Source organism: Cutaneotrichosporon cavernicola (genome assembly GCF_030864355.1).
Source record: "Cutaneotrichosporon cavernicola HIS019 DNA, chromosome: 7a".
NCBI lineage: Eukaryota > Fungi > Basidiomycota > Tremellomycetes > Trichosporonales > Trichosporonaceae > Cutaneotrichosporon > Cutaneotrichosporon cavernicola.
In genome coordinates, this window is record NC_083399.1 from 304,317 (window position 1) to 324,959 (window position 20,643).

Here is a 20,643-nt window from a genome sequence, read left to right on the forward strand (position 1 = left end):
GCGCCTGACGGACCCGCCGACGGGATGGACGTGGCGCGGCGATGGGTGGCTCGCCATTGCCACAAGCGAGTGGTGGGTCCGTGGATGGGGGATACGGGATGGTGTCGAGTGGATGTTCATCTGTACGTTTAGCCAGGATGCGCTGATGAGATTTCCACAAGACAATGTTCACGCCTGCGGGCATGGACGTGCTGCTGCGCCCGACGGGGGACGTAGAGTCGGCGCGCCTCGACAGTGTGCGGGACGCGGTCGTTGCTGTCGTCCGTGAACGATTGGGATCCGAGGCAGAGGCAGGCTTCGACGTGGCTTGATGTACGATCGTTTTGAACTGGGTAGGTACAGCGCGAGATTCTTGGTAGAAGAGTTAATAGAGATGCTAACATGGCAATAACTCGTAATAATTTATTAGGAATTGGTCGTAGAATAGCGTACGCATTGCCCGAGATGAGAAGGCGATGAGGAGTGGTAAACCCCTCTCAAGCACCAGCACCATGGAGTTTTTCGTCCAGTGGCTATGTCTCATGAGTTGACACTCCATTGACGGATTCGACTATATAGAGAACCCAATTGCTGTCGCCAAGCGTCATTATTGCTTACCTCTTCCACGGCGCAAGTTTGTCGACATGCATTCCAACCTTCCATTTCAACCTCTCGCGCATGTTTGTGATAGCCTCGTGTACATTTGTGGTGATTAAGATATCGCGATTGAATCAGTACAACGTGGCCAACCGACTCGACGAGCCACAGCCACAGCCACAGCCAGTAAGCACCCATACGGTACTAATGATGCAATGATGGTTAAACAGTTGCCCACCTAACTGCCCACGCCCACTCCCAAACGTTTCTCTCCGCACAATCTTGACCATGTCACTGTTGGCAAGCCGACTCCACGCCTCGCCGCACAGGTCACTTCTGCACTTTTCCATCTCTGCATGCGTCGGCGCGAGTTCTGGGTCGGGTGGACGCCACCTTGCTCAACTCCCAGTGCTCGCAACGGCCACAACAATGCATGATACAGATCGTCCCTTTGCTAGCTACTTTGTCACCTCTTCTTGCTGCGCTTCTTGGAGGGAGATTTGTTCGCCTTGTCGTCACTCTTGTGTTTGGGAGCCCTTGGGGGCGGCTCCAGAGTCTCCTGAGTCTCCTGCGTGTGCATTTTTGTACCCCGCCTCCCGGAGTTGTCCTAATCCATCTCCTCGATCTCAATGTCCATTGCGTCGTCGTCGCTGTCATCGTCGTCGTCGGGGTGCTCGACGTTGTCGTGGTTTGGCACGACGACGAGGCGGTTCTTGACATGGTCGGTGGTGACGTTGACATCCTCGTCGTCGCGGACCCGGCCTTGCAGAATGAGTTTCGAGAGGGGGTTGAGGATCTCTTGCTGGATGAGGCGTCCGAGTGGGCGCGCGCCATAGATTGGCGAATAACCGGCATGTGCCAGCCAGTCGAGTGCGCTCTCATCACATTTCAAGCGGATCTTCTTGTTGTTGATGTCGAGGCGCTCCTGTACTTCCCGCAGGCGTACAGTGACGACGCGCTTCATGTCCGCTCGCGAGAGGGAGCGATACATGATGATCTCGTCGATACGGTTGATGAACTCGGGAGGGAAGGTCGCCTGGATCGCACCCATGACCTTGTCGCGGGTCTCCTTGGGCACAGCGCCCTCGGACGGGTTCTCGTTGAGATACGCGCTACCGACGTTGGACGTCATCATGATGATGGTGTTGCGGAAGTCGACAACACGTCCCTTGCCGTCCGTGAGGCGGCCGTCGTCGAGAACCTGGAGGAAGAGCTGGTGGAACTCGCGCGCAGCCTTCTCGATCTCGTCGATCAGGATGAGCGAGTACGGCTTGCGACGGACCGCCTCGGTGAGCTGACCGCCCGCCTCGTGGCCGATGTAGCCTGGGCCCGCGCCAATCAGGCGTGAGATGCTGTGCTTCTCCGAGTACTCAGATGCGTCGATGCGCACCATTGCGTCTTCCGAGTTGAACATGACCTTGGCAAGTGTCTTGGCGAGCAACGTCTTACCCGTACCGGATGGGCCGACGAGGAGGAAGCTCGCGATGGGGCGGTTCTGGTTGCTGAGGCCGGAGCGGTTGAGGCGGATCGCATTGGCGACGGCCGTGACGGCCTCGGGCTGGCCGATAACCTTCTTTGACAGGAGCTTCTCAAGGTGGAGCAGCTTTTTCTTCTCGGTCTCGACGAGACGCGCCACAGGCACGCCGGTCCACTTGGCGACAATCTCAGCGATCATCTCGGGCGTGACCTCCTGCAACGAGCCACGCTCGTCCTCCTTGGCTTGGAGCTCCTTGAGCTTGGCTTCACGCTGGGGAATCGCCGTGTAGCGGATGTCGGCGGCAGTAGCGAGGTCGTACCGGCGCTCAGCGTCGTCGGCCTTTGAACGCAGCTCGTCAATCCTTTTCCGCAGCTCGTGGATCTGGTCGCCAAGCTTCTTCTCGTTCTCGTACTCATTTTTGAGGGGCTTGAGCTCGTCGTTGATCTCGGCAATCGCCTTCTTGGCCTCGGCGAGACGTTCCTTGGACGCCTTGTCCTTTTCGCGCTCGAGCGCGTGAATCTCGACCTCGACGCCGAGCTTGCGACGCTCGAGGATGTCGATGGCCTCGGGACGCGTCTCGCGGGCGACTTTGACAGCACTCGACGCCTCGTCGAGCAAGTCGATAGCCGAGTCGGGCAGGCGGCGAGCGGTGAGGTACTGCTTCGCGAGTTGCGCGGCCAGGACGAGCGCAGAGTCCATGATGCGCACGCCGTGGTGGGTCTCGTACTTTTCGCGGATGCCGCGCATAATGGCGACTGTGTCTGCGACCGTGGGCTCCTCAACAATGACCTGCGCGAAGCGGCGCTCAAACGCAGAGTCCTTCTCAATGTACTCGCGGTACTCGTTGAGCGTCGTCGCGCCAATGACCTTGAGCTTGCCGCGGGCGAGCATCGGCTTGAGGAGGTTGGCAGCGTCCATGCCACCGCTCGAGTCCTTGCCAGCCTGTGGATGTTAGCATGTGCACAATGGATGCGGGAGGTGTGTGGGGGGAGCAAGGCGGCGATTGAGTTGGGTGAAAGTGGCAATGTGGCACTATGTTATTTTCGACAACACCTTCCAACTCGTTTCTCTCCACGTTCTCGGGCTCTCTAGACTCCAAAAGGCGCGCTTACTCACCTGGATCAGATGCATCTCGTCGATGAAGAGGATGATAGGGTCGCCGTTGTCGCCAGCCTGCTCAATCTCCGAGAGCACGGCCTTGACGCGCTCCTCGTACTCGCCCTTGTACTTTGCGCCGGCCATCAAGGCGCCCATGTCGAGCGAGAGGAGGCGACAGAGGAGGGAAGCAGGAACGTCGCGGTCGACGATACGCTGGGCCAAACCCTCGACGATGGCGGTCTTACCGACACCAGGCTCACCGATGAGCACTGGGTTACCCTTGGTGCGACGGGCCAGGATACGGATGACGCGGCGGATCTCGTTATCGCGCCCAATGACGGGGTCCATCTTGCCCTCGGCCGCCAGCTCGGTGTAGTCGACACAATACTTTGTGAGCGCCTCAAACTGACCCTCGGCAGTACGCGAGTCGGCCTTGCGTGTCCCGCGCTTGGTCTTGATCTCCTTCTCGAGGTCCTTGGTTGTAATGCCAGCCGACTTGAGCAGGTCCTTCATCTCCGAAAGGTCAACGTGTGCCAGGGCTGTGACGAGGTGGTCGACAGCCACAAACTTGTCCCCATTGTCTTTTTGGAGCTTTTGAGCCTCCTTGAGCACGGCGTGGTAAGAGTTTGTGAGAGGGATGGGCGGTTCGGGTGCGGGTTCGACGACGGGAAGCTTTGCGAGACGGCTGAGGAGCTGGCGTTGAAACTCCCTCGAGTTTCCGCCAAGCTTCTCGATACTGCTACGGAGCAGTGTTGGTGCGGTCGAGTTCATGGCTTCGGGCGTCGACTCGTCCCAGAGCGCCGAGATGAGGTGGAGGGGATGGACTGGTGTGAGCTACGTCGTTGACAGTTGTGCTTACCTTGCGAGTTGCCCATCTCCTCTGCCTTCTCCATCGAGTTCTTGATGGCCTCGGACGACTTGTCTGTAAAGTTCTCCATGATGTGAGGTGTGTGGGGGGGAAAGGGAGGGGGGGAAGGAATAGGGGGGGAAGGTGACTGTTAGAGAGTAGTTGGAGCGTGTGAGTGATGGGAAAGAGGAGCCTTGAGGTGGGCAGAGTGATGATGATCTTATAGGAGTGGGGATTATGTTAGCTAGGTCAAGTCGGTGCACGAGGAGTAGACTGAGCCGACGTGAGAACAACCTCTATTGGCCCAGGAATACGTTCCAAACCTATCGATGACTCCAGAGTTGCGTCACAAAGCCTAGTCATCCCGATACTTTGTAATGTCCCTTATCAAAGTCTATTAGTAGCTCTATTCCTCAGTTATAGAATTGTAGAGCATTCCGGTATCACCAGCTTGATTCTGGTAAGATCGACGTCATTCTACCTTGACCGAGTAATCAAACCTCGTTCAACCAATCACAATCTGATTGAAACCACGTGGCTCCGTTGTGTCAAGGGTCTGGCCCATTGCGAGATGAATAGAACGATCCTCATTGTGGAAGAATAATGATGTGTAATTAGAAATATCATTCTCAACACCCCGTGGCTTGTTTGCGCACACCCCGTGGCTTGTTTGCGCATCAGGATCCGACCTCCGCACCAGAGTCATAAGTCGAGCCCGACATCGGCATCTCCCAAAGATATATCAACCTCAGTCCGCCCGTCTGTCATGCTGTCATGGATGACGGAGACACTCCAACATGCCACTAAGGTGTTGCGACAATGACGTTCACGACGAATGGTTCAAAACGCACAAGCTCATGCCTCTGAGGACCTCGGTGATGAGGGTCGTGACCGAACATGTGCGGTTTTTGGCGGCAAGGGCCGGGTAGCTGGTTGCTCAGTCATGGCAACAGCATCAGAATAGGCGAGGGCGTCAAGTGGGTGGGTGAGATTGAGGGGATGAACGTGCGAGGTGTTCGGTGTTCGGGTCGCGGAAAGCCTGGCCATGGAAGCCTATCCGTGAAACCCGCCTTTTCGCTCCCCCACCTAGTTGTTGTCACCACCTTGTTCCCACATCTCCAGATCTCTTTTGTCGCTCTGTTCCCAGAACGACGGCCCTGGTGATCCCGTGATGCTATATACGTGTGAACATCTCGGAACCCATGCATGCAATAAGACTTGCGAGTGGGCGCCATCCGCCACCGATCAATGAAGCGAACGGGCAAACTAGCGATGCATCGGCACTTGTCAATTCACTCGCTGCCATAGTATTGAGCAGTTGTGCCGAACCCGGCGTTCTTGTGAACGCCACATGCCATGGCGTCCAACTCCTGACGCCAAAGCCCTGTCGATCTCAAAGTTTAGAACCAGGGGTTAGTCGCAAGTTGCAGGTCGCCCGGTGCGAACAAGGGGTAAGGAAATAGGATAGGAGGGAATAAAGGAAGCCGAGTGCGATGCCGAGGAGAGAGATGTAAGATGTACGGGTCTTGGCACTTTATCAACTCACCACCTGATTTCGACTCGGCGTTGACCCGGTGCAGACCTTGGCGACGCCACAGGCGCCATCAACATGGCTCAGCATTGCCCGAGACAGGGGGAATCACAATAAAGCAACAAAGCGGCCGTTGTACACGTGCATTGATGGCATTGTTCTCCGTTGTGAATGCGACGCCGCTCGTGAGAGTCAAGTGATGGCCTTGTTGTGGCTGCGTGCAGCTCAGGCATCAAATCGTGGACAGGTTTCTTGGCATGCATGCAGTCAGCCTTTGGGTGATTTAGCACGGACGGGGTTAGTCTCACAAGGATCAAGGTAATCGGCCGATCATTGCCTCGTGTGCTATACATGTAACAAACAGCGCGCACAAAGCCACCGCAGCCCGCAGCCCGCAGCACGCAGCACACAACCCGCGGCACGCAAACTCGAGCATGCGACTATCGGCTCGTTTGCAATCACGTGCGCGATTTCCTCCTAGCAGTGTGGGTATTGAAAGCCAAACCGTAATTACCGTAACCAACGCTTAATGGAACGCCTAATGAAAACGCCAGCATTGAGGCCATATTCAAACAAACGCCCAGGCACGACTTGGCTTTTTTCCTCAACGCTAAGCTGCCCTAAAACACGATCTCCGGATCTCCGGATCAGTTCCAGCGGGACCATTTCAGAATCCTACCCCTGGGAGTCTGATCGTCGTCCACATGGTTACATCCACAAATCCATACCATCGGCGTCGGGCCGTAAAGTTAAGCGAGATCGGACCGCACCCATTCCCATATCCATATCCATCCCCATGGCTTTACGACACAGGGCTTGGTTGGGAGGCATGGAAACATAAGGCACAAGGCATGCTGCTGTAAGCTTTACTGTACTGGGGTTACACTAGCTGCAATTAAGGACTGCGAGAAAGCAATTGCCAGCGGCAGTCGATCGACCCGCTCATCAATCAACACTAGACCTTTATCGCAGCCCAACTCACAGATGATATGTATTTTTTCACAATCACAAACCTGGGACGAGTCAGATATTCAAGATACTCTGTTGCGTGACAAGCCATGAGGCGGTGCATTCTCACGTCTGTGTGCCAACATGTGACGGTTCCCCCGATGTCTCAACAAGGTTGGCACGCACACGTTCATCCAACATACACCGGGGTCTGTCTGCTGGAAAGCTTTGTATTCCGTCTCGGTGCCTGCTGTAGCCGAAGCGAGCGAGGGTAGCGACTGAGAGTTTTGGGTGGCGATTGTAACGGTCACTTGGCAGCTTGGCAGTGAACACGATTAACGATTACTCTAGTCAGCAATAGGAAAAGCTGACACATTCCAGAATAGATGCGCGGGCGCGCGGGCGTAAGGCTACATGGACCAGCATGCAAGTAAACGTGCGTGCGTAGATTTGCAAGGTATTTACAATGCCTGGAATCGGGCTTAGCGTGGAGGTATGTCTAACACTTGCCCAGCCACGGGTACCACGGCCATCAGTCGCCTTTGGCATGGCGGTTAGACGCCAGTACGCCAAGTACGCCAGTCCACTTGGCGTACTGGCGTCTAACCGCCATGCCAACATGCCAATGCGCCAGCCGCCGCTGACAGTCACAGTCGCATCAACTGGCGTTCAGTGCGCCGCGACCACTTGAACGTCGTTCTCTCGCCCTCGCCCTCACCCTCGCCCCCTCGCCCCCTCGCCTCGGCTCAAACACGGTCGTATCATGATACATGACTATATGATATGCTACGTTCGTTATGTGCTGCCCCTGATTGTGCCCAAGATGATCGATGAGATAATGAATAGTGTACAGTGAATGTCGAGTATGTCACGTCGCAGAGCCCAAAAGATGAAGAGTAGCGCTAGTTGGAGGCCGCGGTCAGAGCCCAAAAGATGAAGAGTGACCTAGTTGGAGGCCGCGGTGACTGTCCGCGCAGCGCCAAATGTCGCCTCGTACTCGTTGACGGGGATGCGTAATGACTCGGAAACGAGGGGTGATGCCGGCCTCTGAGTGTCGCGGCCCGCGGGCCGTGGTGGTGACCGGGCAACAGGCGGTGGGCTCCGTGTAGCTGGGGAGGAGGGACGGGGGCTCATAAGACGTGGAGAGGTGCTTGACTGCGACAGCTGGCGCTTGAGCAGTGAGGGTGGGGTTGGTGTGGCCATCTTTGGGATTTGAAAGTGGAGGGCGTGGGCGGCCGAGACGCTCATTGCACGGCGGGTGGGACGGTTCATTGTAGACGTTGGTGTTGGTGTTGGTGTATGTGCTAGTCCAGTGGACATGAGTGCAAAGTGGCAGTTGTTGTTGTTGGGAAGAGTGATCAAGAGAGAGTTGGTTGTGGTTGATAAATAGACAATCGACGATGCTAGTTGTCCTTGCCAGGGATAAACGAGGGGGTGAGTCCTTATGGCCGCAGGGCATTGGATTTCAGGGATTCAGTAGTCGACCGAGTCCGCCAGGATTCAGGTGGCGGTTGACAAGATTGACCCTGAAGGCTGCGCGGCCTTCGGTGCCGGGTGCCGCAAAAGTCAATCCAAGCCGAGGGTACCGAGCCCTCCCTTCTCTCCCTTCTCCCTCTTCTTCTCCCCTTTCAACCACCCCCGGGCCCCGAGGTCAACCGATTCAACTACTGCAAGTTGTACCTGTACAGCCCTTCGGTGACTGCGGCAGCCGCTGCGGTTCCGACCTGCGGCCCGCGGGCATGTGAACATGTCAGGCCGAGCCTTGCTGACTTGTACAGCACGGATACCTTGACAACTCTCCGCTTCGGTGGCTAACGTAGAGAGTGCCAAGCCTGGACCGAGTCGAAACGCTTGGACGACCACGTTTGCCACTCTGGCAGAACCGATAGGGCGGAACTTCCGAGGCACGTGACAGGATTGGAGACCACTCCCGCACGTTCCACAACCCGCAACACGAGGTAACATGACTGGTTTCAGTATCAACTACAGGTACAACTACAGATGATCGTCCGAGCACCACGGATATCATGTCAGCTGACGAGTGGGTCTGGACTGGACTAGTGGGCTGGAATTAGTGGAATGCAGATGCAGGGTCTTGGCAGAGGCAGAGGCAGTGGCAGCGGCAGTGGCAGTGGCAGTGGCAGTGGCAGAGGCAGAGGCGCTACAAGAGCCTCCTCCACTATTCGCCTTGCTCCATCTTTGTCTCAACATCCTCCACCCAGCAGTGCCTCACACACAGAGTCCAACTGCTAACGGTGTGTTGGCCGTGCCAAGACGGAGATTGCCGGGCGGAAATTCCGCCGCCCACACGCTCAGGCAGCGAAAACCAGACGGGTGACTGAAACGCGGCCCGTGCTTCACTGTAGCGACCCGTCGAGGCACAGCCGAGCCGCGAGGCCACGCAGACTTCCAAGTGCCAGTTGTATGGGAAGCAGGAACCAAGATAGTGGCCTGACGCCGGCTGTGCCGAGCGTCGTCGTCGTCGTGTCGTCGTCGTCAGACATCCACGCATGCTGTTCAGTGGGCTTGATGCAACAACACCATCCACACGCAAATAAGCTCGAGTGACTCAATTGCCACGAACCCTACGCGGCGGCGCAGGTACGAGCCCCATTCTTCGCTCGCCAATCCCAACCACGCCCTGTAAGGTTGGGCACTAGATCGTGGCCGTGTCGGATAATACTGTATACATCTACGGTAGGCATTCTTTGGCGTGGTAGCGGTCGGTTGCGGTTGGCGGTCATGTCGCACTCCCAGCTCAACTGAGCTCGCCTCTTTGTCTACTTGCCTCCTGCAACCTGCCTCCTGCAACCAGCCTCCTGCCTCCTGCCTCCGCGAGTTGTCCGGTTCCGACTCTCTCTCGAGTCTAGAGTAGTCAGCTGCTACATTGCCCCAGACGCCACCGTGGCGTCAATGTGGCGGAGGCTCAGGCACGAGAGTGTTCTGGCGCGGGGGTGGCTTGCCTGGCTCGCGGCGCACTAGTGATTTGCGCGCTCGTGCCATCGGCAGAGCTGCTGATAACGCAGTTGCAGCTGACCTATTCGGCTCACGGATTCGGCATCTTACCACTGATCATGAGAACATGGCAAGACGTGTCGCTACCAACGTTGCATCCCTTGGGTGGGCAGGATCGACGGGAGCATTCTCACTCGTACACCTGACGAGATGCGCCGAGCGCATCCACTATTCCATTACCATCCGCCATCTCGCATGGCAGCATATGTACCGATGATCAAGAACACTGTAGGTCAGCCAGGTTGATCGGCACGCACTCTGACGCAGCATGGCGCACTCTGATGGAGCATAGTCAAGCCCAACCCCAGCCACCCCATAATGTACCATGCATGCACTACTCATCCTCCACGTCCACACCTCCCGCCAGGAGCACACTGCGTACAGCCCCCTCGAGCTTGGTGTCAATCTCGCGCGCCGTCGTGAGCGCAATCACGGCATCGGCGTTGCGCCGCATCTTGAGGTAGCACTTGCCCAGGAGGAAGTGGACGTCTGGCTCGTCGCTCGATGTGCGCGCGACCGGCTCAAGCTCGACAATGGCTTCCTGTATGTTAGCATTGTCCGACAAGACAGTCCTGGATCCGGACTCACCTGCACACGGCCCAGACCGACTAGCACCCGCGCGCGCTTATATCGCGTGATTGGGCGGTCGACGTCGTGCTCAAGAGCAACGGCGCGGTCAAATTCCGCAAGCGCGCCCACGAGGTTGCCGCCACGCTCGATCGCCTCACCGAGCGCGCACAGGAGCGGTCCGCTGGCAGGGTTAATCTCGGCCGCTCGCCGGAAGTGGTGCTCCGCATGCCGCCACTTGCCCATGTGTAAGTAGACGTGTCCGAGGCCATACCACGCCGCCTGTTCGCGGTCGTCGGTTCGGATCGCGGTGCGGTAGAACGCAATCGCACGGTCCGTCTCCTCGGTCATCCACGCTTCGTGACCGCAGAGTGTCCACGCGTTCGCACAGCCCGGGTCGACCTGTGTCGCGCGGCGGAAGAGGCGTGCCGCTTCCTCATGTTGTTTGAGCACGCTGAGCGTGTTGCCAGCCGCGATCCATGCCTGCGCGCTCTCCCTGTCTACGCTCATCAGGCGCTGTGACAAGTCTGAAAGCTCGGTCGAGTCGTTCATGTGCCACAGGAGCGTCGAGTAGATGTCCATCAGCTCGAGGTTGTAGGGCTCGAGCTCGACGAGATGCTTGAACACCCGCGCGCCCTTCTTGTACTCGGCCATGCGATAAAAGCTCTTGGCCATCAGCCGCAGCACCCACGGCGACGCCTGGAGCTCGCGCGGCAGAGCGTCAATCTCTGCCAGCGCCTCCCGGCACTTGTAGAGGCTGACGGCACGGTACGCGCGTCCGCAGCGGCGCACAATGTCGCGCAGCCAGTCGTCCACAGCCGCAGCAGTCTGCGCCTCGAGTGTCGCGTGGTTGTTCGCATCAGTCTGTCCTGACCCCGACGACGCGACCGACTGTGATCGAGTCGTGCGCTTCTCGCGCGTCGTGACCCGCGACGTCGTCGTCCTGCTGCTCGCGTTCAGGCGCGAGCTGCGCCGCACTGGTGGGTCGACGGCCTTGTCCCCATTGATCTCCATCGAGCGCAAGTCGCGGTTGAGACGTGATTCGATTGCGAGTCCCCCAACAGGAGTGTCGGTCAGCTTGAGGCCGTGTCCGCCCCTCGGCCGCTTAATGGCTGGTGGTGCCTTTGCAAGACCCTGCTCCATCGCGGGCGTCGAGCGCAAGCCTGGAATGAACTGCTGTATGAGGTTGGGCACGCGAGCACGTCCGTTCGTAGACTCCCCAATCGACGGGAACGTGGTGTCGCCAGTAGCTGATCCTGGCGAGCTGTTGGTCAGCGTCTATTCCCACAGCATCACTTACTCCCACCCTGCCATACTTCCCATCATGTGCACGCGGGAAGACACGGCGCCTGCTCCTGGGTCGGGCGTGAATAAGCTTGCACTTGATGGTGCAACAGGCATGGGGCTCAGTTGGCGGCGGCTCAGGAAGTTTGGAACCTCGGACGCCGAGCTGCGAGGCATGGGTCCAGGTGATCCTGTTGGCTGGCGCGATGGGCGCTGCGACGACGACGTCCGCAGCATGCTTGGTGGGTCAGAAAACACAGCATCAGCAGGAGGCGCAGCACCTGTCATCAGTAATGCGCCACATACCATGGCCACTCACCAATATCACAGAGACCAGTGAACGCTTCCCACAGCCAAGGGTCGTCCGTCAGCCCGCGAGTGTAGTACTCGATGGCCTGTGTGGTGGCTTTGCTCTTATGCGAGAGCTGGGCCGCGAGGAGCGAAGCGGTTGCAGCCGTTTCCACCGCGTTGTGGTTCGGCAGCGCTGCAATCAGTGTGGCCCGTGCAATGATCGGCAACTCACTTAGAGGCACGCTACGGCGGATCGCGCGGTCCAAGACTGCCTGGCCGTCGGTGAACCGCCCGAGCTTGGCGCAGCACTTGGCGACAATTACGGCGCACCCGTAGCAACCTGGTCGACGGGCAGGGATGCCATTCTCGTAGTCTGGAATGTCGTGTGATGGGTCGGCGTCTGCGTCGGCGAATTCGCGCACCAGGTCAAGGGCGGAGTAAGTGTTCCCGCTCGCGAGCTGGACGAGGGCGAGGACATGCACGCTGTCGTGCTCAAGTTCTGTTGGGGGGAAGAATGCGCGATACTGGTATGCGTATAGTAGGGCCGAGTCTGTTGGCTGGGTAAGGGCGAGAGTGCGTAGCCGCTGGGCCAGATGAGGGCCAGGCGGCCTTGGTGGTGCCATGACGACGTTAGGTGAGGGGAGTTGCAGAGCAGTAAGATGCGGCAGCTGATGGAGTTGAATGTAGTGAGGTAGATGCTTTGGAGCTGTAAGCCGTGGAGGATGTGGAGTTTAATGCAGTAGAGTCTGATGTATGAGAGTGCAAGATGCTGAGAAGTATGGACTAGTTGTAGTTGGGAGTGCGGGTCTTGCTTGTTGTTGATCCAGTTGAACCGGGTTTTTACACCTGTCATTTTAAGACTACCACGTGGATTTGTTGATATCAATATGAGCGTAGACGCGTCGGATAACGTGTCACCTTCCCTACCCCCAACTCTTGGCCGACTTTGCCATTTCACACCTTTCTACATTCAACCCCACCTGCCCATCCTCGGTCAACACTCAACTCACAATAACAATGAACGTGGGTTACATCAATATCGAGGTTACATACTGACAATGCAGCAGCCACCACCGTCTACCGCCGCTTCGGCCTACCCCAACGTCAACCCCTACCCGGCACCCAGCGCACCCGAAGGTGTCTCCCCAGCATCGCCCCCGCCTCCCGCAGCCGGACCTGGGGCCGGCTTCCCCATGCGCTCGGGCCTGGCAGGCATGCAGCCACACAGCATGGCGACCGCACCGTCCTATGTCCCCGGCTCCGGGTCTGGTATCAGAGGCGGACTGCCCGAGGAGAAAAACGTCTTTGACGCGATCAAGGAGAACACGAACGTCTACGCGCGCCGCTGGCAGGCCCTCCTGGACCGCTCAACGCCGCACACAATGGAGCGGTGGCTTACCACGGTCACTCTGTTCATCCTGTTCAGTCTGAGTGTGGTTGTCCGCCAGGGTTGGTACATTATCATGTGTGAGTTCCCACGCAACCGACATGGCTGACAACAGACGCGCTTTGCATCTACATCCTCAACCTGTTCCTCGCGTTCCTCCAGCCGCGTTTTGACCCGTCGCTGGCAGCAGATCTCGCGGCAGATGACGTTGAGGAGGGTGCGCCCGGCCTCCCCGGCTCGGAGCGGCCCAAGAGCGGGGACGGTATCCGCGGTCTCCTCTCGGGCTTCTCGAGCAACAACGACGACGAGGAGTTCCGTCCCTTCATCCGCCGCCTCCCAGGTGTGTATTGCTCTCTGCTCGAGATCTAGCTGACAGGCAGAGTTCAAGTTCTGGTACTCGGCGACCAAGGCCGTCGCCCTCTCGCTCTTGAGCACGATCACCCGTGCGACCGACGTCCCGGTCTACTGGCCGATCCTGCTCGTCTACTTCTGCGTCCTCTTCGCCCTGACCATGCGCCGCCAGATCCAGTGAGTGGTGATGATACCGCGGCCGTGGAACTGCACTGACAACAGGCACATGATCAAGTACAAGTACATCCCCTTCGACCTGGGCAAGAAGCGCGGCTACGGTAAGAAGTAGTCGACTTTGCGCGTAGGCCAAACAGATAGCGACTGCAGCATAGCGTGAGATATGACGCAAGCGGGTCCTAAACCCGCCGCACAGGACGGCAATGTTTTTTCCTTGGAACTGGGAAGATCACCTGGCGACAATACGTAGATGGCATTGTCGAAATGCATACTTTGGACTCGAGGACGATGAGTGATGCGAGTTTCTTTGGTTCTGACCGAGTTCCGTGCACTTGCTATGCGCCAGCTGTTCACGCGAGTGCACGGCCCATGAGCAGTTTGCCACCCAATACTAACTGGGGGGACGGAATAAAACCGCACAAAGTTCCAAGTCCGTCATCGTGTTGTTGACGTGCACAGAGACACCTTGCATCCTCTCCAACAACAACAACAACAACAACAACGACCATGGGCAAGAAGAGCTCCGGCGACCCCATGCAGGCCTTCCGTGAGCATGCCGTTTGACCGCGCTAACATCCAGGCAAGGCGGAGAAGGCCAAGCAGCTGAAGAAGAACAAGGCGCAGCGCAAAGAGAACCGCGAGAAGCAGGCTGTCTGGCGTGACACGCGCGGTGGGTATCTCATCTCTCTCCCTTCCCTCTCCCTCTCCTCCCTCTCCACATCTCGACCCACCTCATGCCTTGGTACCATGAACTGACGCCAGACCTCGAGGGTGACATTGCGCACCTCAAAACCCGTGAGCTCGATGACGAGGGAAAGCAGCGCCTCGCGACCCTCGAAAACGAGTTCAAGTACGTCAACAAGCTCAAGGAAAAGTATCTTGCAGAACACCCCGAGGCTCGCGACAAGGTATACCATACGCGAGAGCGGCCGCGGGAACAGAGCACGTCGAGACCAGAACCAACCGCACACCTGTACAACCCGGATGGGACACTACGTGATCCCAAGCGCAGCATCTACTACGATGCGACGTACAACCCCTTCGGCGTACCGCCACCAGGCATGCCGTATGCCGAGAGACGTAAGTCTGGCTATCTAGAGGTACTGACTCCAGCGCCATCCGAGGTAGAGAGTAGCGACGACGACGACGACGACGACGACGATGATTCGGACAGCGACATCGTCATGCCAGAGGGTCCGCGGCCAGACGACGACAGCGATGACAGCGATGACAGCGACGACAGCGACGACATACCCCTCCCAGCCGGGCCGCCGCCACCTAGACCCGCCGTCCGTCCCTTCCGACCCCCGTTCCGTCCCCCAATGCGGCCGATGCGCCCGCCAGCCGCAGGCTGGGGCCACCTCATGCCCGGAGCACAGCAGCCAGGCGCTCCACCTGTCCGCCCTCCTCCCATCTCCGTCCGCCCCTCCTCCCTTCCCCCACGTCCCCCCTCTCTCCCCGCTAAGCCTGGCACAGTTCCAGCAGTCGTATCTGCACCAGCCGCCGGGCCGGCTCCGGGGCCCGCGGCCGCGACGATCAGCGCCGGCCCCCAACTTCGCGACTTCCGCAAGGAGACGACGGTATTCGTGCCCCGCGCAGCTAGGAAGCGCGCAGGGCCGGGCGGCGTCACCGTCAACGCTACGCCTGGGGCGGGCGTGGTCGACGCTGACGGGGACCAGGTGCGTGTGCGTGCTGCCCCTAGGTCACGTCTCATGGATAAACTGGGGCGTGTGCTGGGCGACGAGGGTAAGAAGGACGAGACGGAGGAGGAGTATGAGCGCTTCCTTGAGGGATTGTAGAGCATGTACACTGGCACACTACCACCAACTAATGCACTCAACTCAACGACTGCCATCTCACTGATTCGTTTGACAGCGACAAAGCTATATCGGGAGCATTTTCTGTAAGGGCAACACGCTTGTGCCACCCCCGGGATACATCGCGTTCAGGTGGTGGTACGAGTGCCAGCATGCGGGGCTGATCATATTGAGCACGCTGGGACACAGAACGATCCAATGCCGCACATGAATGGCAGCTGCGCTGCCCGTTCCAGTGCCTCCAACTCATGCAGACGGGGAAAGTCCAAACGTGGTGCGCAGCACCTGGCACCCACCAACAATGGTGAAGGTCGTGTTGGGGGGTTCGACGGAGAAGTCATGCCAATTGGGAAGCATGGCGGTCGCACGCGCAATCCTGCTCTCCATACGACCCCCGGGCTCCGAGTGGAGCAGATGCAAGACAATGTTGGGATTGTCAAATCGAATGCCCCATAACGTGGGGATACCACATGACGTTGAGAGTCTCAGGCATGCTGGATGAGGGAAGGGAAGGGTTATGAATGGGTGCGTGGATGAGGAATAGGGTGAGGATGGGGGATGGGGATGAGGACAAGGAAGAAGGGTGAGAGTGAGAGTGAGATGAAGACGGTTTGGGCTCGCCAGTCGCTCCTTTTTTGCGCGGAGGGGAGGCAAGACATGCTCAACGCCGGGGGCATGGGAATCGAGGCGACCTCGTAGTTCGCGCAAGATCGAGTGGCGTACGTGGCGATTCAATAGATTGAGTTTCCGAATATTTGTCGGTAGCTCGCTGAAACAGGCATCAAGTGGAGTTCCATCCGTTTTCTATTCACAATCGAATCGGTACATACTCGGTACAACGGAAGATACACGTGCGTACGGGTCCGGAAGTGCTTCGAGGGCGACCTGGCCTCGACCGACTTCCGCAAGATATTGCTCAGGCGAGACGAAGCGGGAAGCCACAAACTCTAACGGGTAAAGAAACTCCTGCCTTACAGTATTCGAGTGTGGGACCGGATTCCTTCGGTGACCTGAGGCGCAATGCATGTGCCGGAACACCTCACCATCCTCAGTGTCTGGGTCAAGTTGAAAGGCGTGGCGCGTATCCTGGCCGCCACCGACGATCGTAAGGCGCACTCCAGCTGTGGTCCTCACGTTAATCCGCCATCCAGCGCGCCGGTCAATCATCTCTAGGAGGTGGATCACGTCCTGCACGCGCGCCAGGATGGCACGGGACGCGGTCGCAGCCGGCCCATCAAATGGTCCTGGAGGGGGGATGGTTACCTAGCGACAGATGCCGATCAACACGCTGATGTCAGGTGGGTGCATGTTGCTCAGTGGAGGCGGGGAGTCGACAAATGACCGCACTGTTCAGTTGTTCGGGGCCGTGGCGACCGTAACGTCTTCAAAGCAGGAGAACAGAATATCAACAATGCTGCGGTTATGGTCACGAGTGTTCTGTGTAGACCGGCCAGATCCTTGTCTGTCGCGCTCGTGGGGGAGCTGCGTGGTTCCGAAAGAGGTGCTTCGAGGCGAGCACACGCGGATCGCAGGCTCGTACCCATTGGCCGGAGAGAGATTGTGGTTCCAGCCCACGGCCACTGGTTACGACGACCTCGACACGGTCGAAAAACCGGTCGTCCACTTCATGGCGCAGGTAGCAACATACGCTGAGAAGGTCGAGGAGAGTCTCTGGTGAAGCGCAGGAGACGATGGCGTTGAGGATATGTGGCAATGCCCAGGCCTCAAGCTGGGCTTGAGGCCCAAGCATGATGCGGTTGAGGTCGATGATGCTCGTGGAGAGGCGGTGGATGTAGGAGATCTAGGCGATGCTGAGATGATGATCTGTTCATGTTGAGGCTGATAGTACGGTACAGGTTTTGATGTTGCGGGTTGATGGGTTCTTCTTGGTGAGTCAGTCGCTAGGAAATGGGCTTGTGGTTTTATGCAGCGAGAGGCGGGTGTAAGGACGGCATTGACAATGTTTTTCGTGTCTGCACAAAGCACCTTGTGAGCGATTCAATAACTTGAGCATCGAGTCGAGGGAAATATGATAATGTGATGGTTTGACCAGGCTTCCTTGCTATCAACCACGAACACAATCCCACCCCACCAGCCATGCTCTACTACCATGCAGATATATATCCTACAACTACCGCCGGGGCATACCGCGGCCGCCACCGCCTCCACGGAGCGCACGCTGCGCGGCACCCCTAGGTGCGGGGGGTCCAGCCTGCTGCGCCTCGCTCTGGGGGTTGCGCACCGTCTCGTCGACCGAGAGGATGAGGCACGCGGCCTCGACGGCACTCGACAGCGCGTTGGTCTTGACCAGCGCAGGCTCCCACACAAAGCGCTTCATGTTGTCGGCGACGCCATCGTCGTCATCGACGTCGACACCAGCCCACGTGTCATCGTGCGCGTGCCGCATGCGCAGCTTGTTGAGCACGTCAGTCGCGTCAAGACCTGCGTTGTCGCAGATCTGGCGGGGGATGACCTCGAGCGCCTTGGCGACCGCGCCGATGATGAGCTGCTGCTTGCCGACGATCGTGCGGCTGTAGTTGCGCAGGTACTTGGAGATCTCCATCTCGCAGGCGCCACCGCCAGCCACGACCGAGTTGTTCTGCATCGTGCGCTTGACGATCATGATCGAGTCGTGCAGCGAGCGCTCGACCTCGGCGATGAACTGCTCCGCACCGCCACGCAGGATGAGCGTGCAGGTCTTGGCCTGCGGGCACCCCTCGAAGATGTTGAAGCGCTCGCCACCGATCTGGCGCTCCTCAAACTTCTCGCACTGGCCGAGATGCTGGGGCTCGATGTCGGATGTCGTGGACTGGATCGATCCACCGACCGCCTGCACCACACGCTTCAGGTCATCTCCAGCAACACGACCGGCACAGAAGATGTCGCGGTCGGCAAAGTACTGGGTCGCGAGGTCGCCGATAGGGAGCTTGGACAGCACGACCTTGGCGCCAGTCGCCACGATGGCCTCGAGCTTGCGGTAGATGATCTGCCACTCGGCGTCGACAATCGCCTGGTACTCGGACACCTCGTTGACGCGGACCTCGGCGTTGTCCTTCTCGGCCTTGAGCTCAAGCTCAACATTGAGAGACAGGATCTTGGGGTTGGTGAACGACTTGGGCTGCTGCTCGAAGCCAGCGTACGAGAACGTTTTCTTGAACGCGACGCCCTTGATGAGCTGCGAGTCCTGCATACCGCCGCCAGGCACCTTCTTGATGCCGATGAGCGACTCGTCGAGGTCGTTGGGGTCGAGCGATGAGACGGCGTCGACGACCATCTTGGAGAAGAAGGGCATTTGGGAGTGGATGAGCTTGGAGGACATGGAGGTGCCAGCGGTCTTGAGGAGCAGGTCGCGGAAACGCCTAGCCGTCAGTGATGTCATGTTTGCCAGTGATAGGCGCCAGTACTCACACTGGGTCCGACTTGTCGATGTGGACGGCAATCTCGTGGATCTTCTTGATCGCGAGGTTGCGCGCCTCCCTCAGCCCCTTGATGATGACGTGAACTCCGACACCATCCTCGATGAACGGGCGCACTTCCTTGAGGATCTCAGCGGCGCTGGTGTCAGTTATTTTCGGCTACGAAGAGCTTACAGGAGGACGACCGAAGTAGTGCCGTCGCCGACCTCGGCGTCCTGGGCACGCGCAATGTCAACAAGCGTGCGCGCGGCGGGGTGCACAATGTCAAGGAGCTTGAGCAGTGTTGCGCCGTCGTCTGTCTGTCAGCTGGATCCCTTCGTTCTACGCAGCGGACGCACTGGAGATGGTCGCGTTGCCACGCTCGTCAACGATGAGCTTGTCCATTCCGCGCGGGCCGAGGGTAGTCGCGATAGTCTGCGCGACGGCGAGACACGCAGAGATGTTGCTCAGCAGCTGCGGAGTGCCCTGAGATGTGTCGGTGCCCTCTGTACGTTAGCTCACATCGCATAGAAGCCGGCGCGTTGCCACCTAAGCGACACGTACCCCGAAGGAGGACCACGGTGGGTTGCTGCTGTCAGTGCCGCCAAGCGGATCCGGGATCGCGTACCATGGAAGGAAGCCGGCCCTGCATGGGTGCTTCTTTTCTGACCGCGAGAGGAGTCGAGGTCGGAGGAGGGAGGGAAGGGGTTTGGAGAGATGAGTTGGTTGTGGGTTATGGAATCTTTCAGAGTGTTGCTGAACGTTGGGCCACGACGCGTGCGTCAGGGCGCTCACAATCTAAAGACCACACGTATTTATCCACGTGGAATCCAATAACGGAATTAAATAGATCACTACCCCCACCCCCAAGGTGGCTGTCCCTGCCGGCCGTGACGTTTGGTCACCTCGAGGTCGTCACCGGTCGTGTTCCCGTTGCCATCACCATCAACATGTACGACACCTGCCCACCATGGGCCTCATTCTTCGGGTGAGTCGATCCCATCGGGATGTGCTAACAGCAGCTTTGCCGGTGTCGCTAGTGCTGTGCGTCCGCTACGTCGACCCCTGGCTTCAGCTGACAACAGATGATCTTCACGACCATTGGCGCGGCGTATGGCACCGCCAAGGCCGGCATCGGAATCGCGGGTGTGGGACAGGCCAAGTAGGCTCACCGTTGTTAGTAAGCTAACGCCAGGCCTGAGCTGGTCATGAAGGTGCGCGCGCCGTGTGAGATGTGCTGACCTTGCCAAGTCGCTCATCCCTGTTGTTGTGAGTCCCCTATGTCACTCTTGGTTGTTAGCTGACAGCAGATGTCTGGTAGTACGTATTGCTGTCTAGCATGTGAAATGCAGCAGTCTAACCACAGTTATCGCCGTCTACGGCCTCGTCGTCGCCGTCCTGATCTCTGGCTCGAGTTAGTGGACATGACGCGCGCTTCTGACACCAGTCTCCCCCACTGAGCCCTATGGACTGTACGACGGTTTCATCCACCTCGGAGCAGGTTTGGGTACGTATTGGAGCTTGTTTGAGAAGCAGCACTAACAGCAGCGTGCGGCGTCACGGGTCTCGCTGCGGGATATGCGATCGGCATTGTTGGCGACGCGTGCGTCCGCGCATACATCCACGAGTCGCGCGTGTTCGTGTCCATGGTCCTCATCCTTATCTTTGCGTACGTCTGCTACTTGTAGTGAAGCGTAGCTGACAAAAGCGAGGTCCTCGGTCTGTATGGCCTCATCGTTGCCCTCATCCTCAACGCGAATGTGCCTTCCCCCGCGCTCTGCGTCAAGGCGTAGCACCCAGTAATCCCGTAGAACATGCAAGCGCATCTGACAATTGACAAACGACGTAGTGTCTCTAAAGATACACATTATACTGCTCATAC

At 58.3% G+C, this 20,643-nt stretch overlaps 7 protein-coding genes across 7 annotated transcripts; 3 read left to right on the top strand and 4 right to left on the bottom strand.

The window, feature by feature from the left end:
• Positions 1-1,183: 1,183 nt before the first annotated feature.
• On the bottom strand, positions 1,184-4,089 carry HSP104 (uncharacterized protein; the record flags this gene model as incomplete). Its single annotated transcript, XM_060603523.1, has 3 exons — positions 1,184-2,995; positions 3,170-3,975; positions 4,011-4,089. 3 exons carry the CDS (start codon positions 4,087-4,089, stop codon positions 1,184-1,186), a joined length of 2,697 nt encoding a protein of 898 aa, XP_060459808.1.
• Positions 4,090-7,422: 3,333 nt separating this feature from the next.
• CcaverHIS019_0701160 (uncharacterized protein) lies at positions 7,423-7,749 on the bottom strand (the record flags this gene model as incomplete). Its single annotated transcript, XM_060603524.1, has 1 exon — positions 7,423-7,749. One exon carries the CDS (start codon positions 7,747-7,749, stop codon positions 7,423-7,425), a length of 327 nt encoding a protein of 108 aa, XP_060459809.1.
• A 2,077-nt stretch (positions 7,750-9,826) lies between these two features.
• On the bottom strand, positions 9,827-12,257 carry CDC27 (uncharacterized protein; the record flags this gene model as incomplete). The annotated part of the gene is made up of 5 exons (XM_060603525.1): positions 9,827-10,033; positions 10,081-11,323; positions 11,360-11,624; positions 11,663-11,827; positions 11,867-12,257. 5 exons carry the CDS (start codon positions 12,255-12,257, stop codon positions 9,827-9,829), a joined length of 2,271 nt encoding a protein of 756 aa, XP_060459810.1.
• Positions 12,258-12,651: 394 nt separating this feature from the next.
• Positions 12,652-13,661, top strand: CcaverHIS019_0701180 (uncharacterized protein; the record flags this gene model as incomplete). The annotated part of the gene is made up of 5 exons (XM_060603526.1): positions 12,652-12,657; positions 12,699-13,101; positions 13,137-13,361; positions 13,402-13,549; positions 13,595-13,661. 5 exons carry the CDS (start codon positions 12,652-12,654, stop codon positions 13,659-13,661), a joined length of 849 nt encoding a protein of 282 aa, XP_060459811.1.
• Positions 13,662-14,056: 395 nt separating this feature from the next.
• CcaverHIS019_0701190 (uncharacterized protein) lies at positions 14,057-15,348 on the top strand (the record flags this gene model as incomplete). The annotated part of the gene is made up of 4 exons (XM_060603527.1): positions 14,057-14,096; positions 14,130-14,219; positions 14,312-14,629; positions 14,663-15,348. The coding sequence occupies 4 exons, from the start codon at positions 14,057-14,059 to the stop codon at positions 15,346-15,348; spliced, it is 1,134 nt and encodes a 377-aa protein (XP_060459812.1).
• A 2,149-nt stretch (positions 15,349-17,497) lies between these two features.
• Positions 17,498-19,413, bottom strand: CCT7 (uncharacterized protein; the record flags this gene model as incomplete). The annotated part of the gene is made up of 6 exons (XM_060603528.1): positions 17,498-18,725; positions 18,775-18,921; positions 18,957-19,077; positions 19,121-19,267; positions 19,326-19,350; positions 19,390-19,413. The coding sequence occupies 6 exons, from the start codon at positions 19,411-19,413 to the stop codon at positions 17,498-17,500; spliced, it is 1,692 nt and encodes a 563-aa protein (XP_060459813.1).
• Positions 19,414-19,711: 298 nt separating this feature from the next.
• On the top strand, positions 19,712-20,554 carry VMA11 (uncharacterized protein; the record flags this gene model as incomplete). Its single annotated transcript, XM_060603529.1, has 10 exons — positions 19,712-19,749; positions 19,784-19,805; positions 19,847-19,923; positions 19,957-19,975; positions 20,013-20,030; positions 20,072-20,081; positions 20,128-20,175; positions 20,209-20,268; positions 20,310-20,430; positions 20,470-20,554. The coding sequence occupies 10 exons, from the start codon at positions 19,712-19,714 to the stop codon at positions 20,552-20,554; spliced, it is 498 nt and encodes a 165-aa protein (XP_060459814.1).
• Between the last annotated feature and the right edge of the window lie 89 nt (positions 20,555-20,643).